This window comes from Triturus cristatus, chromosome 1_2, assembly GCF_964204655.1.
Source record: "Triturus cristatus chromosome 1_2, aTriCri1.1, whole genome shotgun sequence".
Lineage (NCBI taxonomy): Eukaryota > Metazoa > Chordata > Amphibia > Caudata > Salamandridae > Triturus > Triturus cristatus.
This window is the reverse complement of record NC_140580.1, coordinates 899,493,390-899,516,744: the sequence shown is the minus strand read 5'-3', so window position 1 is coordinate 899,516,744 and position 23,355 is coordinate 899,493,390. Positions and strand designations below refer to the sequence as shown.

Below are 23,355 nucleotides of genomic sequence, written 5' to 3'. Positions count from 1 at the left end.
AATGTAAAAAAGTGCACATGCAAATGTCAGTACACATTGTGTACTCATTTCTATAAGCAAAGGCACGTGCTGTATGTCAAAGCCCTTGCACATACTACTCACATGCCTGCACATAGATGGAAATGCTACGGCGGAATGCTCTCGCTCATTGTAAGCACATACACATGTAAATAGGTGCACATCCTGTAACAACTTAATTCTAAACGTCCTGTGTGTACTCTGGTTCAGAAGACTGCCCTTGCACATTCCAGACAGATACTGTGTAAGAAACATCACATGGTGTATACAAACATTCTTGTAAGTGCATGCATGTGCTGCATCATCCCAACTCCCATCACACGTGGATATTGTGTACATGATGGTGTAGCGTGAACTGTGAGACTCAGTGCAATCGAGTGTTCCACAAATTAGCTTTTTAGTGTATTGCTGAAGCGGCTCAACAGAGTAGGTGACGCGGGCCTTGGGAGTGCAGCCTGTGAACTGAAATAGGTGAGGCCGCCTCCGGAGGCGGGTGCATGGGAGGTCCTGTGCACCAGTAGCCCCCTGGGCCCAGATCACAAGAGGGCTGATGAGGGGGGCTCAGCTGGTTGCCACACCAAGGCAGGACTAGAGAGAGACCTGGGGACTAGGATTTCACGCCCTCGCCGCAACTGATTGGGCTTCCTGTGCCCCCGCACTGACACTATGGGCCAATATGCCGATGACCCTGAGGGGGTCATCTGACCTACATACAGCAAATTAGCTTTTTAGTGGCAGCGCGATCAGCTAGCAGGTCGGTGTCTGGACTGGAGTCTCATGTTCTGTTTTACATGAACCATGTACAAAAGAAATTACACTCCATTCCAGACACCGACGACCTGCAGGCAGCTGATGGCGCTAAAAAGCGAATTTGTGGACTGGATTAGCACTCGGCTGCACTGTCTCACAGTGACACTGTCACTTACTTGTGAGGTGACGAGACAGAACAGCCCTGCAGCCTGCAGATTACTGTGAATTCAAATGAAATCTGTTGTGCTCTGTACATGAAGACACTGGTAGCCATGTTGTAAGTTTCTAAGTCTTCTTTATTGGTTCCAGTTCCAGGAAATATCAGTCTTAGTTCAGCCATGTACCAGCTCCTACACCAGCCCCACCAGGAGCAGCCTGCCTAGCTGCTCAGCCCATCTCCAACTGTCACCACTCATCCACACAGGCACCCAGGCATTCCATTCATCACAGTCACACCAACATTCCGTTACCATCTCTCACTCTGGCTGAGCAGCTAGGAAGACCTAGGCTGATTACAATTAAATGTAATACTCAGGATATAACATTATCTCTTTCCTTTTAAAATGAAAACAAAGATTACAATACTAAAGCAGAGAACTATACACAAAAGAAGAAGTAATGTTCATAACTCAAGGATGCAACTAAAAGTAAAGCATCGCAAAAGAGAGAACAATGCAAATAAAGGAAAAGATGGGCAAAATACGACATATAGAAACATGCATAAAAATCCCCCATCCTCCCTCATGAAGATTAAGTCATATCAAAGCGTGAAATAAGTTATCAAATCAGAAACGATGTTAAAATGCAGAGAAGCAGATTAACACTGCGTACTTTTGGGAAGAAATAAAAATTGTCAAGCAATTAAATTACAAACTAGCCATAACCCCATCCTTCCCCATGAACATTTCAAAATAATGTAGTGAAGGGTGCACTCACCCCACGACAAACACCCGAGGCCAGAAACAGACAACAAGGGTGAACCATCACTACAGATACACGTGTACCACAATATGGACCACATAGGGGGTACACACAGTGAGGCGCAGGGTGACTTACACACGACCACATCTGAAGCGCGGGGCGACTTACACAGGACAACACGTGATGCGCTGGGTGACTTACACACAACAACATCTGAAGCGCAGGGCGACTTACACAGGACAACATGTGAGGCGCAGGGCGACTTATACACATACAAACAGACAAGACGTGCAGCGCAAGACGACTTACCAACACAACACAAAGAATTGGGAAACCACCCACCAAGACCAGAACCACCCTCATGTAAGGGATAACCTGTGATGTCCACCCACCATGAGACTAGGACGTCCCAACCATAAACAGCGTAAAAACTGTGGCATCACGAAATACTAATGAAACTGTACCATAGATAATAGATATACAAAATGATTAAGTGTAGAACACTGGTGAACTGTGCCCCACGCCGGTGAGCGACAACTCTCCCGAATATTCACACTAAACTGCCATACATTGTGGTATCTTTGCTGTATTGTAATGTGTGCACATCCAGTAAAAACATTTGCATTAGGTGCAAATAAGATACAGCGATAGTGTCACCTTGAAGAACTCTGTGGCTGCTCCACTACTGTGCACTGAGTACCTTCATGGGTGAAAAGCACAACTCCACATAAAGTTCGATGTAGAAGAGATTCCATTTGTATGGCACCAAATATCTCCAAGATGAATGAGATGACTGCCTCACGACTGTGAAGAAGTTAACCCTGAGCTGGAAGAAGCAGGAGGAAAAGCAAAATCGTCGATTCCAGCTCTTATTGAGGTCGCATAAACACTGCATTATCGCCGGAGATCATGTTAAAACTTTCTTTAAGGATGAAAAGAAACAGCACGGTTGGCAGCAAATAGTGCGGTTGGCAATAACGAAGGCAAACACGATAGATCGCCTCCAAACGCAAAATGGCGGCACGTTTTGTTACGTGTGCCGGGTGGCTCACGGCGCGTGCATGCGCCAAAAACAATCATATAGCAAAAGTGACGTCAGAAGAGTTGGAACGACATCCAAAGACCCATCGGAGATTCTCGTGAAGGTAAGAGCGCACTAAACACGACACGTGCCTCACTTTTTCAAACCGCGAAGAGTGCGGTTAAACTGCCCAATGTAAAAGACTGCCAAGAACAATTTAAAAAAATGAGAATTGGCACTACAAACAATTCCTCAATAGCCGTTTCCCAGAGCGTATTCCATGCGTGTGCACAGCAGGAGCACATCTGACAGCACAAACATCGCATGCCACAAAGCAAAGAAAACACAACCTTCAAGCTGCAAACCCAATGTTGTCGTGCAGAGGAATAGGAGTATCAGGACACAATACGAAGTCCCTACGTGTATTGATTTCAGCTCCCACTGAATTAAATTTCCAAAAACGTGTAAATGTTCTTTCCGTGTGTCCACAGCAAAAATATTGGCGAAATAACACTGCCCCTGTGTGGCGCTAGTGAAAACCGAAGAGTGTACAAAAGTGGGTGGAAACACAGGCAGTGAAAACGCACATACTCTGTACAGCATGAATGTAGTGAAAACCTGTTCCAACGCCGGCAGTAATAATGGACACAGCGGGCAGCGTCATAGTGGTGAATGGGAATTCAAACGCAGGCATTAATCAGGCATCTTCCATGTGCATCATCAATGTAGAGAGGAAATAAGCATACTGTACATGAAGCCTCAGTCTGTGCCACATCACTGTATTTCACTATAGTAGAAAGCTCTTGAGACCATGTACAGCACGTTTGTGAGGCGGCTTCCAGTCATACACATTGTAAAATGTCCTTACTTGTGCTCTACTTGAGATCAGAGCACAAGACTTAGCAACACCACACCACTCCTGTGTTGCACTTGTGAATAAAGTTCACAGAGTTAGGTTGTACCTCTAATTTTGTACAGCCACAGTTCCTTTATGTAGTGGATACATCCATACGGCAGATTCAAAAGGAAGTGGTAGGGTGAAAGTCAGTCCATTCATACCCTAACATACAGACCATACCTGTGGTCAAGTTCATGGAGCAAGATCAGGCAGGACACAGGTTGGGGCCGTCCGATGACAGGACACTGGTGGGGCTGGCTTGCCTTTTACTCCATTCTGCTTCATGTATTTTTCTTTCTTTTTTCTTTGTAGTTGTGCTGGTTACAATGGTTTCTTTGTAGTCTCTGGGTTTCTGATAATCCATAAGTACGCTTGGGTCCAGGTCGGCTCGTCGCCAAAATTATGTTATGCTCTGTACATGAAGACACTGGTAGCCATGTTGTAAGTTTCTAAGTCTTCTTTATTGGTTCCAGTTCCAGGTAATATCAGTCTTAGTTCAGCCATGTACTAGCTCCTACACCAGCCTCACCAGGAGTAGCCTGCCTAGCTGCTCAGCCCATCTCCAACTGTCACCACTCATCCACACAGGCACCCAGGCATTCCATTCATCACAGTCACACCAACATTCCGTTACCATCTCTCACTCTGGCTGAGCAGCTAGGAAGACCTTGGCTGATTACAATTAAATGTAATACACCTGCAGATTACTGTGAATTCAAATGAAATCAGATCTTGCAGATGAACGGGGCTCAGAAGGATAACGAGACAGAGCAGCCCTCTGTGCACATTTTAACTATGTGTGTTGAAATAACCTGTGCGTGCGCTCGCAGCCCTGTATGACAACAAACAACTACCGCATTTACACTAAGTCAGTGGCAGCAGGCTGCCTGGCCTCAGCGTGGCCGGCCAAAGTAAAGTACTTACTTGAACTTCACAGTACTTCAGACTGTTGTGTCTCTGTCTGCGTCCCGGTCGCCCAGCGCCCGCGGCGGTGAGCCGCACGGAGACCCGCGGCTGCACAGCACACACTGACACACTGCATGCAGTGTCTGTCTCGGACCCAGGCCAGACTGACAGATGATCACTCGACTCCCCGGGGCCCAGCCACAGCGCTGCCCGCGCCCGCTATCATGCTACCGCGGCCATCAAGTGAGTGAGTCTGTCACTGCCTGGTCCATCGATGATGGTGGCCAGCTAGGCCTCCAGCTGGGTATTTTTGCAGGCAGACAGCATCGCACCAGGACTCGACTCTCTCAGATTGAGTCCCCCGCCACTTCTGTCCAACCGTCACTTCCTCTTGCGGACGTGACGACTCGGCAGGGGTCACAATATCTGGATAAACCCCCCTCCCCATCACGGTGCCACAGCCAGCAGTAGCCACCACTGCTGTGGTCAGGCCCTGCCTGCGGGTCTGGATCGGCAGTATCAGTCAGTAACTGACAGCCGCGACTTGGGCAGGATCAATATGCAGCGACAGCAGGGCGGCAGATTTATAACATTGTAGCAGTCTCAGCCAGAGCTGAGCATACGAACATCTTTAACAGTTAACTGTTTGTTAACTGAGCCAGAGCTGCTGGCAAGTTAGCAGGGAGCAGGAGAGCCGGCGCACAGGTGCACAGAGGCCCCGGCAGCGCGCGCTTCATAGGGGCATTAAAATGCGTGACAATGCATTTCAGTGCGGTGATGCGGAACACCACACTGAAATGCGTTAGAGTCACACCTGATGCGTGATACTTGGCAGGTATGTATCCTGAGTGCTAGGCCAGAGAAGGTGCGTGTGTAGGTTTTCTTTTTCTGAAAGTTTTGTGGTTTCAATAGCAGGGAGTTGGGGCTTCTCAGAGTTCTGCTATTGCCTGCTAATTCGGGTTTATTGGCTAGATACTTTGGTGTATTGAGGTGCAGGGCTTTGTGCATCATGCATGCAATCTTTAGCTGTCTCTTGCCTCATAAGGAAGCCAATTCAGCTCCTTTAGATCCAGGGTGATGTGGTTGTTCTTTCTGGAGCCAGTGACGAGTCTTGCAACCGCGTTTAGTGAGGCTCTTAAGGAGCCAGACTGGATCTCGGCAAGCCACATAAGGTTGTATTCCCATAGTCTATTCTGGGTAGAACTAGAGATTGAACGGCTGTTTTTAGGTTGTTGTCGTTGAGGATGGGTTTTAGTTTTCTGAGAATGCTCATATGAAAGTTGGCTCATCTGGTGGCTGTGCTGATATGTTCCCTCATGTTGAGATTCTTGTCTAGTATTATTCCCAGTGATCTTGTGGAATTGATAATGTGAGGTTTGCAATTGAGGATTGTTAGGTGTTTCATCCACTTTACTATGTCACCTTGTCCTTGTGGTGGGGAGATTAGGAGAAAGTCAGTTTTGAGCGCATTAAGTTTGAGGTGGTTTTTTGTTAGCCAGATGTGGGTTTTTTGTAAAGTTGTGTTGAGTAGTTGGATGTTATCCGGCGATTATATTTTTAGGTACAGTTGTGTATCATCCGCGTACATATGGTAATGGGTATTGGAGAGTTTCAGAATTTCGGTTAAGGGTTCCATGGATAGATTAAAGAGGGTAGGAGATAAGCTGGAACCTTGAGGGACTCCCAGGGTGACCGGTGTGGTCGAGGATAGCGATTGGTTAATCTTGATTCTTTGAGTTCGGTTGTCTAAGAAGAAGGTGAACCACTTTAGGACAGCTCCAGATAAGCTCATTCTGTGTTCAAGTAGGTCGAGGAGACTGATATGTTTGACCGTATCGAAGGCTGATGAAAGGTCTAGGAGGATTAGGAGGCAGGATTCGTTTTGATCTAGTATTCTGAGTGCGTCATCGTCGATGTGGGTCATGGCCGTTTCCGTGCTGTGATTCTGCCTGAAGCCTGATTGGAACTGGTCAATGAGTTGGAATTGGGCTATATGGTTGCATAGTTGGGAGAGGACGCACTTCTCCATTAGATTTGCTAGAGTAGGAATAGTGGATATTGGGTGGTAGTTATCCGGATTTGTGTGGTTGGCCGTATTTGTTTTTAGTATGAAAGTGGAGATTGATACAAGGGATAGGCTGCGAAAGAATCCAGACTCCTTCGATGCATCGTTTGTGCCCATAGTATCTGGTTAAATTATGAACTTGTGCCGAGATGCTTGAGTGCTCCCAGCTGCACCTTTCCAATGTTGTCCCGCGGACTTCCTCTCAAGACAGAGAGACTGAGTGGTGTGCCATGCTCATAGTTTATGTCCATAGTTGTACGTTGTTTTGATTTAAGAATGTTTCGAAGGAATGTAGAGTTGTGTTGGACACGTTCTAGTGTCTCAGCAGGCACTTATTTTGCCAGCCACTCCCTCTAGGGCTGGACACACTTGCACCGCACACCCATCCACCACAGTCATCATGAGTGACGTGAGCCTGCAAATAAAAGAGCCCAGGTGCACGTACTCTTGTCCAGTTAACCAGTATACCCACTGTGTTTGTGTCTATCATTTAATAGCATGTGGGCCGAGGGCCCACACTACACAAATCACCAAAGCTGTAAGAATGGTTTGGAAGAGGTTTTGTTATTTTTGTGGATGTTGAATTTTGAAATGTTCTGCTGATGTGCTTTTCCCAAAACGATAGGCTGCGCCACCATGTTGCTAACTGTCAAAAATAAGTGCTCATGTTGATAAATAAGCACTGGTTCAGAGCACTGGCAAACACAGGCACAAATTAAGCACTGGTAAAGCTTCACCTCAAGTTGGAACCACAAATTGTCCTCTAACCCACAGACGCCCTTCTCCTACCATTCATCAATGAGCCTCTATTTCCTCTTTTATTAAAGGTCCTGTCCCACTCTTCTTTTGTTACTGGTCATATCCCTCTTCACCCATTCATGAAAAAATAAAAAAAATCTAGGCCTTAAACGTTTGGTGGCTACCGCTTATTTCCTTTTAAATGGCTCTCTCATTCCTTTCCATTCTCTGCATGCCTATTCTCTCTGAAAACAACCTCCTCTAAGTCAAATAATTGTTTGCATTAATATAAACTAATGTATATCTGCTATTTACCCCCAACTCATTTCAAATATCACAACCTCTCTATTGTTGGAAGGTGATACCCCTGAAACCTATCACTACCTAATCTTCTCTAGTTCATATGTTAACCCCACCAAACATCTGCATGAATTCCCATATTACCCTTTTCCTACTAAAGATCACATGTAACTCCTATTGCTTCATTCTACCGCAAATAAATTGGAGTGAATGCATGTAATGGTTTGCTTGATCGCACTAGATTAATCCCATACTCATTTTCCAAACATTCCTAACATAAAACATTAAATTAGTCTCCAACTTTAACCTAGCTGACGACAAACATGCATTATCTTTTCTGGACCTTAGGCTTTAAAAAGAAATCCTAGCAGGGTATCCAGTACAAAATTGTTTCTTTTCCACGCAATGTTCACAATCTCCGGCCAGGACCATGCTCTCTTCCTTTGTCTTTCATTTTCCTTGAATCCGCTATCAACAAAATGGTGCCCATTTTATATTACTCCCAGTGGGTGAATTTAAACGTTTCTAGTCATTGGCATTAAGAATGCTCCGTATTGTAGCTTTGGCTACATCAGAACGGTGAAAAGGAACTTCTTGAACAGCTCAGTAGCCCCAAATATGTCAAGGTCTTGAAAGGGGGAGTAACGCGTAGGGACTGTTGCTCTATTTCATTCTATTCTGTTATTTATAAAAACGCAATAGTGTCAAACTGAGATAGAGCTTGACAGCGCCTCTAGATAGCAGAACAGGACCATAACATTTCTACACATTAATTTGATGTTAAAACTGTACAAATATAAAAAAAAACACAATACCCAGAAGCTTCCTAGGAGAAACGCTGTATTTCACTCTATAAAACTAAAAACTAATCAGAGTGTTTAACAAAATATCAGTAGGGAATAAAATTAATAGAGTTAAAGTGCAGCATGATAGAATTTTTTTTAAATCAGAAGTCTTGCTATAACCCATTGGAAAACGCACTCTTCAAACCTTTTTCTGGTAATCGGAAAAGTAGCAATGTATAAATCCCAGCAAATAATTTCAAATCAAAACAGATAATTTTAATTTAAACCTGCCAAATAATTTTAAACCAGCCTAAATTCACTTTTTATGCAGTGCTTAACTTGTTGAGAAAGTGCAGGAGCTTTAAGTTTTTCTGAAGAGTCTGCATCGGGGAGGCCAAATGCCAGGGTTGCTAAATACAAGGCTATCTGGTCTTGATTCCACTTCATGCATCTTTCATCCACTCCTTACTCACTCATCTCTATTTCGTACGTTATTTTTCAATCCAACTTTCTCCGTTTGTCACAGTTTTCCTATTGTTCTCACCCACTTTCTTCGTACCTTTTCTGACTTTCTCACTCTTGCTGTGAGTGAAAGTCTGATTATGAAAAATTAGTCCCAGCCCCCATAAATAAATGCCAGCCTCCAACTTCTACAACCACCAGCATAAATTAAATGCCGTTCTTACCTCTGTAGCATATATGAATGGTTATAAGACAGCTGTGCTCCTAATGGCCTAATTCTATCCTGATTGTTTCTTACCAACCAATTTTTGGGAATCCCCATAAATATGGTCGTACAATATTGAAACTGGGATAAATATACCTCTTGCACAAATGGACAACAGTTGCTGAGCTAATCAGGAGGGTGACCTTTGAGAGTATGTATAGATGTAAATTAAGTCAATTTGGTCACTGCTATGCCCTGAGAGTGGAAGGGCAGGCCAGAGTTGAATATCAGCCCCAGCATCTCACCCAGTGTTACTGGAGCCGGGATAAGGATAAAGGGCAAGAGCCATTGCAGTGGTAGAGCCTCTGATTCTCAGCAGCCAAGGAGAAGGATATTGTTTTTAATTTCTGAGCTGATTCATATGTTCCACAGCTGCACTGAAGCCAGGTAGTCACCACCTCTGGCCACTCCCTTGAATTCCTGCAGAGATCAGTGATGATTTGGATGTCATAAGTCAATCAGTAGATTTCAATCAGTAGATGTGTAGAGAACTTCTTTTCACCAGTGAGAGTTTCCAGGCACTGGCAGGGTCCAGTTGATTAGCTGAATAGCCAGGTCTTCAAGGGACTTTCAGAACTCTGAAAGAGATGAGGAGGTTTGTAGATGAAAGGGTAGCTCGTTCCATGTCTTCGCTGCTAGGTAGGAGAAGGAGTGACCTCCGCATCTGCGATGTCGGATGCGGTGGTGAGGGTTAGAGTAAGGGACGTGAAGCAGAGGTGTCGTGTGGGCTGATGGAAGTTTAAGGGGTGGTTCAATTAGGAGGGTCCCCAGTTCTGTAGGGTCTTGTAGGCATGGGTCAGGAGCTTGATCTGGCAATTTTTCTGTTCAGGGAGTCAGTGAAATTCCTGTGGATTTGCCCAGGGACATCCAGGTTGAGTCTGGCTGCGGCATTCTGTATGGTCTATAGTTGTTGGAGGAGGTGAGCTGCGAACCTTGCATAGAAAGCATTGGTGTAGTCCAGTTGGCTGCAGATAAGGGCCTGGGTGATGGTGCATCTTGAGGTTTGGGGTAGCCATTTGAATATCTTACAAAGCATGTGGAGGATGAAGAAGCAGGAGGAGGAGACGGATTTGATCTTAGTCATCATGGTTAGCTTGTTGTCCAAAAAGATGTCTACATTTCTTGTGTGGTCAGTAAGGGTAGGACTAGGTCCGAGTTCTGAGGGCCACGAGGATGCATCCCATGGGGAGCATTTTTTTAACGAAAATCAATACCTCTGTCTTGTCTGAGTTGAGCTTCAGGCAGTTGTCCTTCATCCAGTTGGTGACGCATGTCATGCAGTTATGGAAGCTGGTCTTGGAGGTGTCTTTGGGGAGGGAGCGGCTGAGTTGTGTGCCGTCAGGGTAGGATATGATGTTTAGTCCATGGGTTTGGGTAATGCTTGCCAGAGGTGTCGTATAAGTGTTGTAGAGGGTGGGGATGAGCGAGGATTTTTGGGGTACTCCACAGATGATTTCCTTGAGTTCAGAGGTGAAGGGGAAAAGCCAGACTTTTTGTGTTCCCCCGGTAACGAAAGAGGCGATCCATCTGAGAGCCCCTGCTTGGATGCCTATAGTCTGCAGCCTTGTGATGAGTGTGTGGTGGGAGACTGTATCAAAGGCTGCTGAGAGGTCTAGGACAATCGGAGCGGCATTCTCACCTCGGTCATGTAGGGCTTGGATGTCATCGGTAGCCACAATGAGGGCTGTCTCCCTGCTGTGGTTGATGCAGAATCTGCATTGGGCAGAGTGGAGTATGAGGATCCATTCCAGATGTGAGGAGAGTTGTTGGTTGATTGCTTTTTCTAATACCTTGGCTGGGAACCGGAGCAGGGAGATCGGTTGGTAGATGTTGAGTTCGCTGGGGTCTGCCAATGGTTTATTTAGTAGGACATTGACTTCTGCATGTTTCTAGTCCTCAGGGAAGGTGGTCGGAGCAATTGAGGTGTTAAAGAAGTTAGTGAGTGCGTGGCTGATTCTTGGGTTCACTTAGGTGGAAGGTGTGGTGAGGGCATGGTTCAGTTGGGGCCCCTGAGTGAACTGAGTTCATGATGGAGGTGGTGTCCTATGGCGCGAGCTGGATCCATTCAGTTTGTTGGATGCCAGTGGTGGTAGCGAGGCTGTTGTGTTGCTGGAAGGAGCTGATGGCCTTGGGCTGGGGTTTGAAGTTTCTGTAGATGTTGGCAATCTTGTTGTGGAAGAGGTTTGCAAGGTTGTCACAGAGTTCCTGTGAGGGGCTAATGTTGGTTGTTGCAGCTGAGGGCTTGGAGTATTCTTTGATGATGTTGAAGAGTAGTTCTTTGCTGTTATTGGAGCTTGATTTAATGCATGAGGCTAAGACCTGCTTTCTTTAATTCTCTCAACTGTCGGTGGTAGAGGTTGAGGGCTGTCTTGAAAGTGGTCTTGTCGGTCGTGTCCTTGCTGGTGCACCATCTCCTTTCCAGTTGTTTCCAGTGTCATTTAGTGGTTCTGAGGTCTCCAGTGTACCAGCTAACCTTCTTTTAGAGACTTCTGTGGGTGTTGCTGCCTACAGGAGTGACGCTGTTGGTGCAGCTGGTGATCCAGTATTTGAAGTTTCTGACGTTCTGGTCAAGGTTGTTGGAGGAAATGGGGTGGGTGGTGTTGAGGGCGTTGATCCATGTTCCCTTTGAGGCTTTACTCCAGCTGCGAAGGAGGACATTAGGCAGACTGGGGACGGGGATCCGTGAGCTGGTGATGTTGAAGTGAATAATGGAGTGGTTGGTCCAGGTGAGTTCCATGGTGTGGCTGTACCTTATGAGGTCACTGGAGGTGAAGATGGGGTCTAACGTGTGGCCTGCGGTGTGTGTGGGGTTGTGGACGAGTTGGGTGAGTCCAATGTTGTTCATGCCGTCGAGGAGGTTAGTAGTATTGATGTCATTGTGGTTGTCAAGAGGGAAGTTGAGGTCGCAGAGGAAAATGTAGTTAATGTCTATGGCGAGAAGGGGGAGAAGTTGCAGAAGGCTGGGTGTGGTCCTGAAGAATGGTAGGATTGGGTGCCCCTGGTGGTGGTTTTGCTGTCTGTTTGGAGTTGGAAGTTGAGGTGTTTCATGACTGGGGTGATGTTGTCATTTGTGGTGGTGTGATTGGATGGATTCATGCAGTTGGAGTACATCTAAAATGGCAGGCATTGTCTATTATCATCCGGGCTACGGGGAGCACTTAGACGTTGAAAAATTGGGGTGAATTTGTAGAACCCTGGGAAATTCCACGGAGAAGAAGCAGCAAAACATGAAGTGCATTTGTTTCTCATGGACCTATTTGCTTGGGTCTCACTCTAGGCAACCCATGCTGAGAAGGATGTGTAATACGCTTTTAAAAACACAGTTATATAATAAAGATACTTAAGGGTTCAAGTAACGATCGGCAGATAAAGAGACTTAATCAGTTTCACACAAAGATGGGCAGAAATTGTGGTTGGAAATTTTTTATTTTTGTCAAATGCAGAATCCGAAATCAGGGGCAAATACCGTGCTCATTTCGAATAAAATACTGCTTTCTGAATAAGGCTATAATAGGCCAATGACAACGCTTAGCCTTCTACCCTGAACCTCTCACTGCATTGTTCTCACTTAATTAATAAGACAGTGCATTTGACTGGGGTAGAATGTCTGCATTGTCAGCATTCCGTCCATCATTTGTTTGTTGTAACGCTTTTTCGCCCTAAGTGGGATGGGTATTCCCAGACGTGGGACCCGTGCTCACTACGCCACTGGAGTCAAGCTATCCTGGCTGATGACGGCTGATAGCCAGAAACCGGTCCTAGGATGCTTGATTCTGGTCCAGGGAAGACATGGCTTGGCAGTTCGGGCTGGACTGTTCCCATGAGGCACATGGTCAAGACTGATTTGCATATGGCCATGTCTGAAATGGGGTGGCGTAGTGGGCAAAAGAACGATGGATTTAACCCAAATCTCTTGACTGGGGTAGAATGTCTGCATTGTCAGCATTCCGTCCATCATTTGTTTGTTGTAACGCTTTTTCGCCCTAAGTGGGATGGGTATTCCCAGACGTGGGACCCGTGCTCACTACGCCACTGGAGTCAAGCTATCCTGGCTGATGACGGCTGATAGCCAGAAACCGGTTCTAGGATGCTTGATTCTGGTCCAGGGAAGACATGGCTTGGCAGTTCGGGCTGGACTGTTCCCATGAGGCACAGGGTCAAGACTGATTTGCATATGGCCATGTCTGAACTGGGGTGGCGTAGTGGGCAAAAGAACGATGGATTTAACCCAAATCTCTTGACTGGGGTAGAATGTCTGCATTGTCAGCATTCCGTCCATCATTTGTTTGTTGTAACGCTTTTTCGCCCTAAGTGGGATGGGTATTCCCAGTCGTGGGACCCGTGCTCACTACGCCACTGGAGTCAAGCTATCCTGGCTGATGACGGCTGATAGCCAGAAACCGGTCCTAGGATGCTTGATTCTGGTCCAGGGAAGACATGGCATGGCAGTTCGGGCTGGACTGTTCCCATGAGGCACAGGGTCAAGACTGATTTGCATATCGCCATGTCTGAACTGGGGTGGCGTAGTGGGCAAAAGAACGATGGATTTAACCCAAATCTCTTGACTGGGGTAGAATGTCTGCATTGTCAGCATTCCGTCCATCATTTGTTTGTTGTAACGCTTTTTCGCCCTAAGTGGGATGGGTATTCCCAGACGTGGGACCCGTGCTCACTACGCCACTGGAGTCAAGCTATCCTGGCTGATGACGGCTGATAGCCAGAAACCGGTCCTAGGATGCTTGATTCTGGTCCAGGGAAGACATGGCTTGGCAGTTCGGGCTGGACTGTTCCCATGAGGCACAGGGTCAAGACTGATTTGCATATGGCCATGTCTGAACTGGGGTGGCGTAGTGGGCAAAAGAACGATGGATTTAACCCAAATCTCTTGACTGGGGTAGAATGTCTGCATTGTCAGCATTCCGTCCATCATTTGTTTGTTGTAGTGCATTGGGTAGAGTCATCTACACAAATAATATCTCTGTAACTTGTAGATCACAGGTGTAATATCAGATAGGGCCGTGCCATATGTTTATCATTCTAGTGTCAATAAATGAATATTCTTTTAACCGGTTAATAAATACCAGCAACTGCCATGGCACAATGCAGATTGTATGTCATGATACATGATACATTCCTTTACCACAATATTGAGGAGGGAGCTTCCAGGGGCTGAGAGCTGAGAGTTTCTTAAGAGGTACCTGGGGGTCAAAGGTTATTCAGGGGTCTTTGAAGCTCGCCATCAAGAAGAAGTGGAGGACGGAGAGATCCTTCTGAAGAGAATAATTCAGACACTATTTTGTGAGAAGTCTTTTAGTTTTCTACCTCAAAGATATATTTTAGCCTTGGGATGGGATTCTTTAAGTATCGTCCTACGAGGGACCAAAATAAATGATGGGTGGAAGATGTGAATGAATCCCAGCCACCGGCAATTGCTAGGGCAGCTTTCCATCTATCTCCTTTTGGCTCAGTGCACTACTCCAGACACGAATTAGCCTAGATCCTAATCCAATAGCATCATCCCAGCCTGAAGTGCCATGTGGCATGCTGTTTATAGAACAACCGAAGGAATCCCAGACCTGTTTTATTCTGTTTTGGGTCTCTTCAGTGAGATGCGGCTTGAGTCCATGGCTCAGTAACCATGCGGTCCATTTCTGGGCACCTCAAGCATTGTCTCCGAGGGACCTCTGAGTCTCTGAACTCACTATTAAATTTGATCCCTGAGATGGGCAGATTTTGGATAATATTTTGAGACACCTTTCAGTCTCTCGGTTCAGTTCACCAGAGGACCAGCTAGTCTTCAAGGAGTTCCTTGACTGGGTGGCATACACTCTGAATATACCATGGTTCATTACATGGGTACAGGCACTGGCAGCATTTTGTGAGAAGTCTTCACCACTCCAGACCTGCTCGTCCTGTGTTGGGTCTCATCAGTGAGCTACAGTTTTAGTCCCTCGTTTGGTGAGCGACAGGGGTGTAACAAAGGCCCCCGCAGCCCCCGTGTTGTGGAGGGCCACCAGGCTTACCCATATTGTAGAGGGTCCCATCAGCCCATACTGATGTGAGTGTGAGGGGGCCCTTCAGCATATTTTGCAGGGGGAGCAGCTCATGATTTGTTACACCACTGGTGAACACGGGGCACATTTCTGGGCACCTCTTGCATTGTCTCTGAGGAACCTTTGAGTATCTAAACTCACTGTTAATTTGATCCCTCACAAAGGGATATTTTGGACACCATCTTTGAAACACCTTTCAGTCTCTCATCTCAGTGTCCCAGAGGACCAGTTAGCCTTGCAGAAGTTCCTGGGTTGGTTGGCATACACTTTGGATGTGCCATGGTCCATTGCATGGGTACTGGCACAGGCAGCATTTTGTGACAATTCTCCTCCAGAGCTGTTGAATGAGGAACAGAAGCGGAACTATAATGATCCAAAAGGACGCATTCAGTTTATTCTCTTCCAACCCTGACCCCATGTGGCACTGCTGGCAGAGATCCTGCACAGTTCTTTTTTTATAACAAATTGGAACCAACCCCAATTTTTCTGACACACACCCCACTCTTTCCAGCACTCTGTAGGTTGGGTCCACATCACGAAACACATGACTCAGTTGTTCCAAAACGACTTCAACAAAGCACTTATCAGAATCGAGAATAAGTATTGTTTGCTAGTTCTGTTTCTCGTCTTAACTTGTCTGTAATCTGTTAAATAGTAGGTAGATTTAGGTCCGCCTGGAAAAACCCATCAATTTTACTGATTGCACATTCGTTTTGTGGTAGGCAATGCTTTCTCTAATCACAGTCTGCATTTTATTTTTCTAACTTCAAGAATTGCTCTGTCTGACCACACCTCTCAACATGAAAGAGACATAATCTGTAAATGTCATGATCGAGCAAAAATAGCAAGCTCTAAATTACCAATTAAAGACACCAATGAGAATGAATTAGGAACAGGGGGAAAGGAAAAAACATCTTATTAACTCAATTATAATTCGAGGTCTCTTCTTCAGGACCATTCTTAGATTTAATGATGAAGAAAGATGAGTTGGGCTCTGATTGGCTAGCCGGCGCAGTGTTCTGAGAGGGCTGTGAAATTATGTATGCACTTCTTTTGTTGGTCTCAGAACCTAAAGTCTAAGGCCAGACAGACTTGGCTATGTGCAAGTGGACCTTCTATAGAGACAATTTATATTCTCTCACCTATGGCATGTTTCAATTTTGGAGGGTGATGAGAGGGTGTACGTTGCGGCGCGGATGATCACATCTTTTTTTTCCAATGTCACATTATATTGATCTTTACGTCACATATTTCAAACCAATATTATAAATATTATGTGATCACTCAATAAAACCTTGGCATTTGTGGTTGGTGTTAGACAAATATTAATAGTATGAATTAACATGTGTGGAGCTTTGCTGCAGCAGCGTGTGAGTGTGTGTGAGTGAGTGTGTGAGTGAGTGAGTGTGTGCGTGTGTCTGTGTGCTTTCAATGTACCAGGATCCTACTTCAGAGAAAACCCCAATAATGGTGAACATTTGTACCTCTAGAGGGGATGATGGGCTGGGACGTCTTGTTCAGAGATTCCTTCTCCTTTACTGGTTCCACCACGGACAGCCTGAAGATCCTCCTCTCATCTAGCCCGCAGTAGTGGTGATGAAGGTGGCAGGAATATGTCCCTTCATCTCCACGCCCCAGCTCTGATATGGTCAGAGAGAAGTCTCCTTCTGTGAAGGCCAGGTCGCTGATGTCCATTTTCCTCCTAATGAAAAGGGGGCCATAGGACCGGCGCTCACCAGAGGCGTAGAGGTCAATAAGGCGGTCTGCACGGTCGTGGGGGACACCAGGAGGCTGTCGGTCCCAGTGCACCACTTGCTGGTCCTCCTCCCGGTGCCTCTCCGTCCAGAGGTGGTCTGGGTTTTCACAGGGCAGTGTCACGGTGGTACCAATGAGGCCAATTATTACAACTTTCACTCCATCCCAGTATATCTTCGCTTTTCTCTCTGTAAAGTAAAGCCAAAACACAAAACGAAAATGATTTGTTTGTACATACTTTGTAGGGTGATTATAAATGATCAACACTGGCAGAAAACTGTTGCTTAAGCTGAATTAGACCAGCCATATAGTTATATCCTGCCTGCTAGTACCTAAAAGATGGATGCTTAGAAACTCTATCAAACTAGACCCTAACAAGATGTAAGTTCATTGTTGTGGGCATATCCAGTAGTTTAAGCCTCAACATTGTTAAAGAGGTTTTTATTAAAAAAAGTCCTCCTTCAGTAAGATCTGAGTCACCCCGATACCATGCAAATAATACGAGCCATACTGATAAGATGACACAAAGGGCCTTATTTATAAAGGCCTTGCGACACTTTTGCACCACCATGGCGTCACTTTTCAGGATGCAGCGGTAGCGTGAACAATGCTCCACGTTGCACCATATTTACAAGGTGACTCATCTAGGCAGATACATCACCTTGTAAAGCCCTGCGCCACATTATACCTGCGTCGGGTATAATGAATGCAGGGTGGACGTTCCCACGCAACAAAGCCTCGTAGGAGTGGTGCAGTGAAATCTATCAGATTTTACTGCGCCACTCCTTGGACACCACTGCGTCAAAACCTTACGCCTGCCTCATAGCAGGCATAAGGTGACGCAGTGCTATGTTTATAGGCCTTCCTCATGCATTGCTGGAGTTGCGTAATGCTTGGGACTCAACTCCAGCAATGCGTAACGTTTGCGCTGATGTATCTGTGATTCCTTGCGATATGGAGCGCTGTACATTAAACATGGCGCATCCATCGCGTCGCAAAGAGGGAGCAGAGAAAACAGTTGCATTACTGTTTTGTCGCAGCGATGCAACAGGTTTCATGAATGAGGCCCTGAATTGTTTGTTTCATCTCAGAAGGCAAAAAGAGAAATGTATGTCCCTTGAAAATGCCGGCAAGCAATGCTAAGAGGTGGTAAAAGGAAAGCTCAATGTGTTTAAAATGCTGCAGCATGCATTCTGGGGGTTTTCACTTAGGAACAGAACAGCAGACCACGACGAGGACTCTATGTTGTCTGCCCTCTGTTAGAAGTATCAAGTTAAAAGCAGTATTGAGGTACGTTGAGGTGCATTCTGCCATCCAAAGATTTGGTGGTACCATCTGGGTCAACAACCGATCCATACTGTGAGTTTACACAGACCCCTATTACTGTGAAAATAGGTGAGTTTCTCATTTTCAATATGACACAATGATGTACAGTTACTTCATATACATAGATTGGTAGTAGAGCAGCTCATATGTGGTACCTTCCCCTCTTCTATTGCCGAGTCTTGTCCTCTGACGGATGATTAGCTCAGGGGCACACGTTTTCCCAAATATTCTGAAAGTTGGGCCATTTTTCATAGTTTCCTACCACATAAAGTGTGCTGTCCTCTCATATTTAAGCTGTCAACGGTCAACAAGTTTTGACCACAGAAATGGAAACAACAGTTTAATAAGACCTTCTTCGTGATATCGATCCCTCTGATTGGGTCATTTTGCACCGATCTTCTCTCATTGTCGAATTAATTAAGGACAGATCCGACTCAGGTGTGCAGGAGTTTCAGAGGGTGTTCAAGGGTATTTTCTCGAGTATCCAATTATTCTAAATTAAATTCACTTTTGCAAGATCCCTTGATGTGATGATTTTGTAAGTATTTTTACTGCAGTAACTTGCCTTGGTGATTGTTCTTCTGGTTATTAACCAGCAGGCATGAGTCTGTGTGCCATACTTCATCAAAATGACTATTTGGGAACACGAATCCAGTGCGGCTCAGTTGAGAGCGGTGATTTCTAAAGCTGACTGAGCCCGCCTCTCTTTCTTCTTGCTGTCTCTGCCATGGTCGGTTTGCAGGATATGCTTGCCTAACCCATGGACAGGATAATTACAGGCCAAGAAAAAGAAGTGTAGAGTTTCATCTGGTGTGGTTAGAAGGATGGAAGCAATATGCCATAGAAGGAAGGAGCAAGGGTACAGTAGAGAGGTTTCACCCCTCAACTAAAGGGATCATCAAACATTCAACTCCTCCAACCAGCAGGGACAGCAGAGGGATCAAAGGATGCCAGTACCCGTGCTACCATATACGACAATCTTCAATACCGCCCCTCACAACCTAAGTCATTCAAAATAAGAGACTGGGGTACGAGAAGAGCTGTATATGTCTTATTGTGATATATTTTAGTAAGAGTCTTGTATTGTCCAGTAGAGATCCTAAGCACTGGTGTAAAACATTCAGGGGCATATGTGTAAGGAAATGGCGCAGCGCTGCACCATTTCCAAAATGTATGGATGTGCCGTATTTACAAGAATACGGTGCACCCCTGTGTTTGCCCTAGCGCTGACGCTAAAAAAAAGCTGCCCTCGCGCCAACACAGATACTCTTGCGCCAGGGTGTCTGTGTTGCTGCGATGATTGTTTATGTACAGGAAGGTGTCTATTCCTGCACATCAACAACCAATAATAGAAGTAGAAAATCCCCATTATTTAATGATAGTTTTTGAGCATGAAGGGACACCTTCATGCATAAAAACAATCATTAATGGTGTGTTGCTCTCTCTGTGTGTTCTGCAGAGTGCAGCACACATAGAAAAGGCGAAACCAAGGAGAAATAAAAGCAGTTCTCCTCGTTGCGCCAATCTATCTCCTGCTTTTGCATGGCATTCGTTTTGGGCGCAGCTGCAGAGTTGCAGATATTTGTAAATAAACAACCACTTTGTAAATATGGTGCAGGGCATTGCGCCACCAGAACGTCAAAAAAAGTGATGCTCTGGTGCCACAATCCCCTTGTACATATGCCCCTTAATTGGCAAGATAACGTCCTACTCTCTGGCAGGGGCGGCTGGTCCATAGGGGGCAGCGGGGCAGCGCCCCACTAGGCAGAATCACCAAGAAAAACACAAAAACTGCTCACGGGCAGCAAGAAATGTAAGCAGACGCAATTCGTCTGTTTACATTTCCGGCCTGTGCTTCACAGCCTCAAGTGCGCATGAGACTCATGCGCACTTGAGGCTGTGAAGCCATAGTCAACAAACGAACAGCGCAGGCACGCAGGTGAGAGCAGCAGGAGTCCAGCAGACTCCGACTGCGCATCCGCGAACAGAGCAGTTTTTATTTCAGCATGGCCACTCCATTGACATTACATTAGGTATGCTGCGCATGCCTAGTGTAATGCAGGAGTCTAAAGATAGAATCCTGTCGGGCGGTGACGTACAGTCGCCCGATGCCCTGTCAAGTGGCAGGAAACAGTCGAGTCGTCGCCCCCAGTCGCATCCAGTCTTATGATTTGCCAACGTCTGTGAAAGAACTTGGAGACGTGATGCTACGCGGGACCGGCGGAGGAGATGCCTCATACTGGTAAGTTTATTTGTTTTAATTTATATAATTAAACGCCTCAATTTAATTAGAAGATTTTGCCCACAGATCCAGGATTTGACTTTCCCTGACAGCGTTTCCATTAGCGTACTGTGGGGGAATTCTGTGTGCCTGGGGCCTATCTCGCATTTACTGCAGGATGCTGAAAAACCTGCCTGTATGGCTCGATGTTGCTGCCTGCTCCCAATTTCACAGAAGTCATTTCAGCACCAAGTGGTAATTAGCACAAGGCTGGGCCTCCTCTGACATAAGTGCGATTTATTGTTCTTCGCAAGGCACTAAGCTGCGCAAACAAAGGGCTCAGTCTTGGTGTCTGGCATTATATGATCTTATTGTGCGCGGAGCTTACTGACAGGAGAGGTTCAAACGGCGACTTTGCTGTAATGTGAAAAATATTAATTTCAGTTTAATTAGGCAAGTTTTGTGGTAACTTACACAAGAAAGGCTCGCTGGGAATTATCTGCTAGATAAACTTTGTCTCAGCGCTTGTCTTTAATTTTGGCAAATCGCGCGGTATTGCTAATTAATCGCTCATTATTGTGTGGATGAATAGCTGATGAATCATTAATACAGAGCTGGCTGGCTAATATGAGGGTATGGTAATTGGAGATACCGCTGATTGCAGATGTCAGTGCCACAACAATCCGGGAAAAAGGCGCGGTACGACATAAAATACAAAATATGTTTTCTTTTCCTCAATCCTTAGAGAATTTAGTAGCAAAGGCAAATGTACTATTCAGTATGTTGAAGAAGGAAAGGGTGTGGATGATTAGATAACATGCAATACCCTTCCCTCTGACTCTTCCCCCCACTGGGTTGTCACATCTCGGCAGCCCTGTAATGCAAGCACTGTGAGTCATGACACCGAAATGGAAAGTGTTTAAAAAGGTGTGCAGTTTAAGAACAAATACTGGAGTCAAAGTGCGGTGTTTTTATATGTATTGGTTATAATTTGCACATCAATGCATACAGGCCTCTGGCGGTGCTAAGGCTGCACCACAATACAGTAGCTGCCTCTCCTTCCCTCTCAAACCAATGAATACACTGGTTCAGTACTCACAATTGAGGTCAGGAAAACGACCTTGCAATGACTTCTGTGTGCTTTATTCCATTCAGGTTGTCCCTTGCCTGAGCGGGACCCCTAGTGAGTGCTGCGAGCAGGTCAATTCTGGGGCTGCTGGGTAGAGGCTACAAATGTTCTCCCCTTGCGTTTCCTTTGCCAGCGTGGTGCAGGTGCACTAGAGTCTTTCATTTATTTTTTTCTGTGCCTCACGTTTTGAGGTGGGGCTGCTAACCCATTGTCACTTGCATTGTCATGCAGAAAAAGAACCGCACCCTCTAACGGTTGACTATGAGCATCGCACTGGCTCTGTGAATGAGAGCGGTCGGCTCGGAGAAGTCCTGTAAGGTAGCCCCCTTAGGTTGTTCGGGCTCGCTCGCTACGGTGCAGTATGACTAAAATGTTACGTCTCACCCCTTGCAAATGTCACCAGCCGCCACTGCTCTCTGGTGCTAAACAGCTTACATTAAGGAGCAAGCAACTCCTATACTGCATGTACTTGTGTATTTATGAGTGTTTTATTTGTTGGGCTTGTAGGTCATTCTGCTGACTGATCAGCAACCTTGCTTGGAGATGTGTGACCTTCAGCAGCCCTTCAACTTCCCCATGGTGAAGGTAACCGTAATAATGTCTCTGATGGGCTGCGGTCTTTTCTGTGTTATTATGACTCGGATTCTTCAGGAAAACTATCCACGTCAGCTACAACATTCGCAGAATTCATCAAACATACATTTGTTTCTAATTTAAGCAGATATAAGGTTACTCGAGCGTTGCATGCGAGTGTCACTGTGTTGATGCCCATTCAAGGGTACATCCTTGTGTCTAAAGCAGCCTGCTTCAATCACCTACCGGTCATTGCATCACTCCGAGTCCTCTTCCCTCGGTTTGTCTGGTGATGCGGGAATGCCTCAATGAAGGGAGGCGAGGGAGGGGGCGGTGAGGTGATATCTTTTACCAGGGCGCTGGGAGCCTAGACACTGTGCATCTTTAAGGTCTGGAATCTTTAAGCGTCCGAGGTGACAGGACTATATAGTAAGTGTATAATTCACAAATGTTCTATGCAGGGCTTTTTCCCGCTTATTAGGGGTGCTTCCGGGAGCCCCCACTCTGTACTCATAGGAATAAAGTCCAGTCACAGGTGGACTGTGCAGAATAAAAGATGTGCACTTTTTAGTTTATAAGTGTTTACATCTATGTCAGAGCCCTGTTGGGGGAAATATTTCCAATGTTTTATACAAACAATTTTACTATGGGAGGTAAAAGACTATATTAAAATAGTACATGAAAGACAAAAGCATTAATTTCTGGAAAATGCGATTTTAAATAGCATCTTCGGAAAGGGTTTAGGTTTTTTTCTTAGACAAGCATGGGCAAAGACAAGAGGTCTGGTGATGATGAATTGCATTGGTAAAAGCGCAATGCTTTTTGGCAGTGCAATTTATCATCAGGGGAAAAAAGGCGCAATGATGCAGCCACTGTTGGCATTCACACCGTTCCATAGACACACGCATGTGACATCATGCGTACAAAAATACGTGAGCATCATTTTCTTTTATGTTTAGTTGCCTTGCCTAAGATTACGTGCACCATTTCGATTGCTCAATAAAAAAATAAATGTTAAATTTGTGAAAATGCTTTTCAGCAACTTACCCTCTTCCCCTAGAATTTTTTGTTTTTTTTAAAGATGAGGAGGGTCAGCGGAGGTGGGGATTGGTGGAGAAGATGGGGCGGAAGCAACGGGGAGTATGCAGGGAGAGTTTTAAATAAAAAAT

The 23,355-nt window shown here is 45.6% G+C and overlaps 1 protein-coding gene across 1 annotated transcript in view; it reads right to left on the bottom strand.

Moving 5' to 3' along the window:
• Positions 1-23,355, bottom strand: part of MXRA8 (matrix remodeling associated 8) — a 127,291-nt gene that overhangs the window by 44,833 nt on the left and 59,103 nt on the right. Inside the window, exon 4 of the mRNA XM_085609589.1 lies at positions 16,667-17,125. Within this exon, the coding sequence (XP_085465715.1) occupies positions 16,667-17,125 (459 nt within the window). The remainder of the gene's footprint in view (positions 1-16,666; positions 17,126-23,355) is intronic.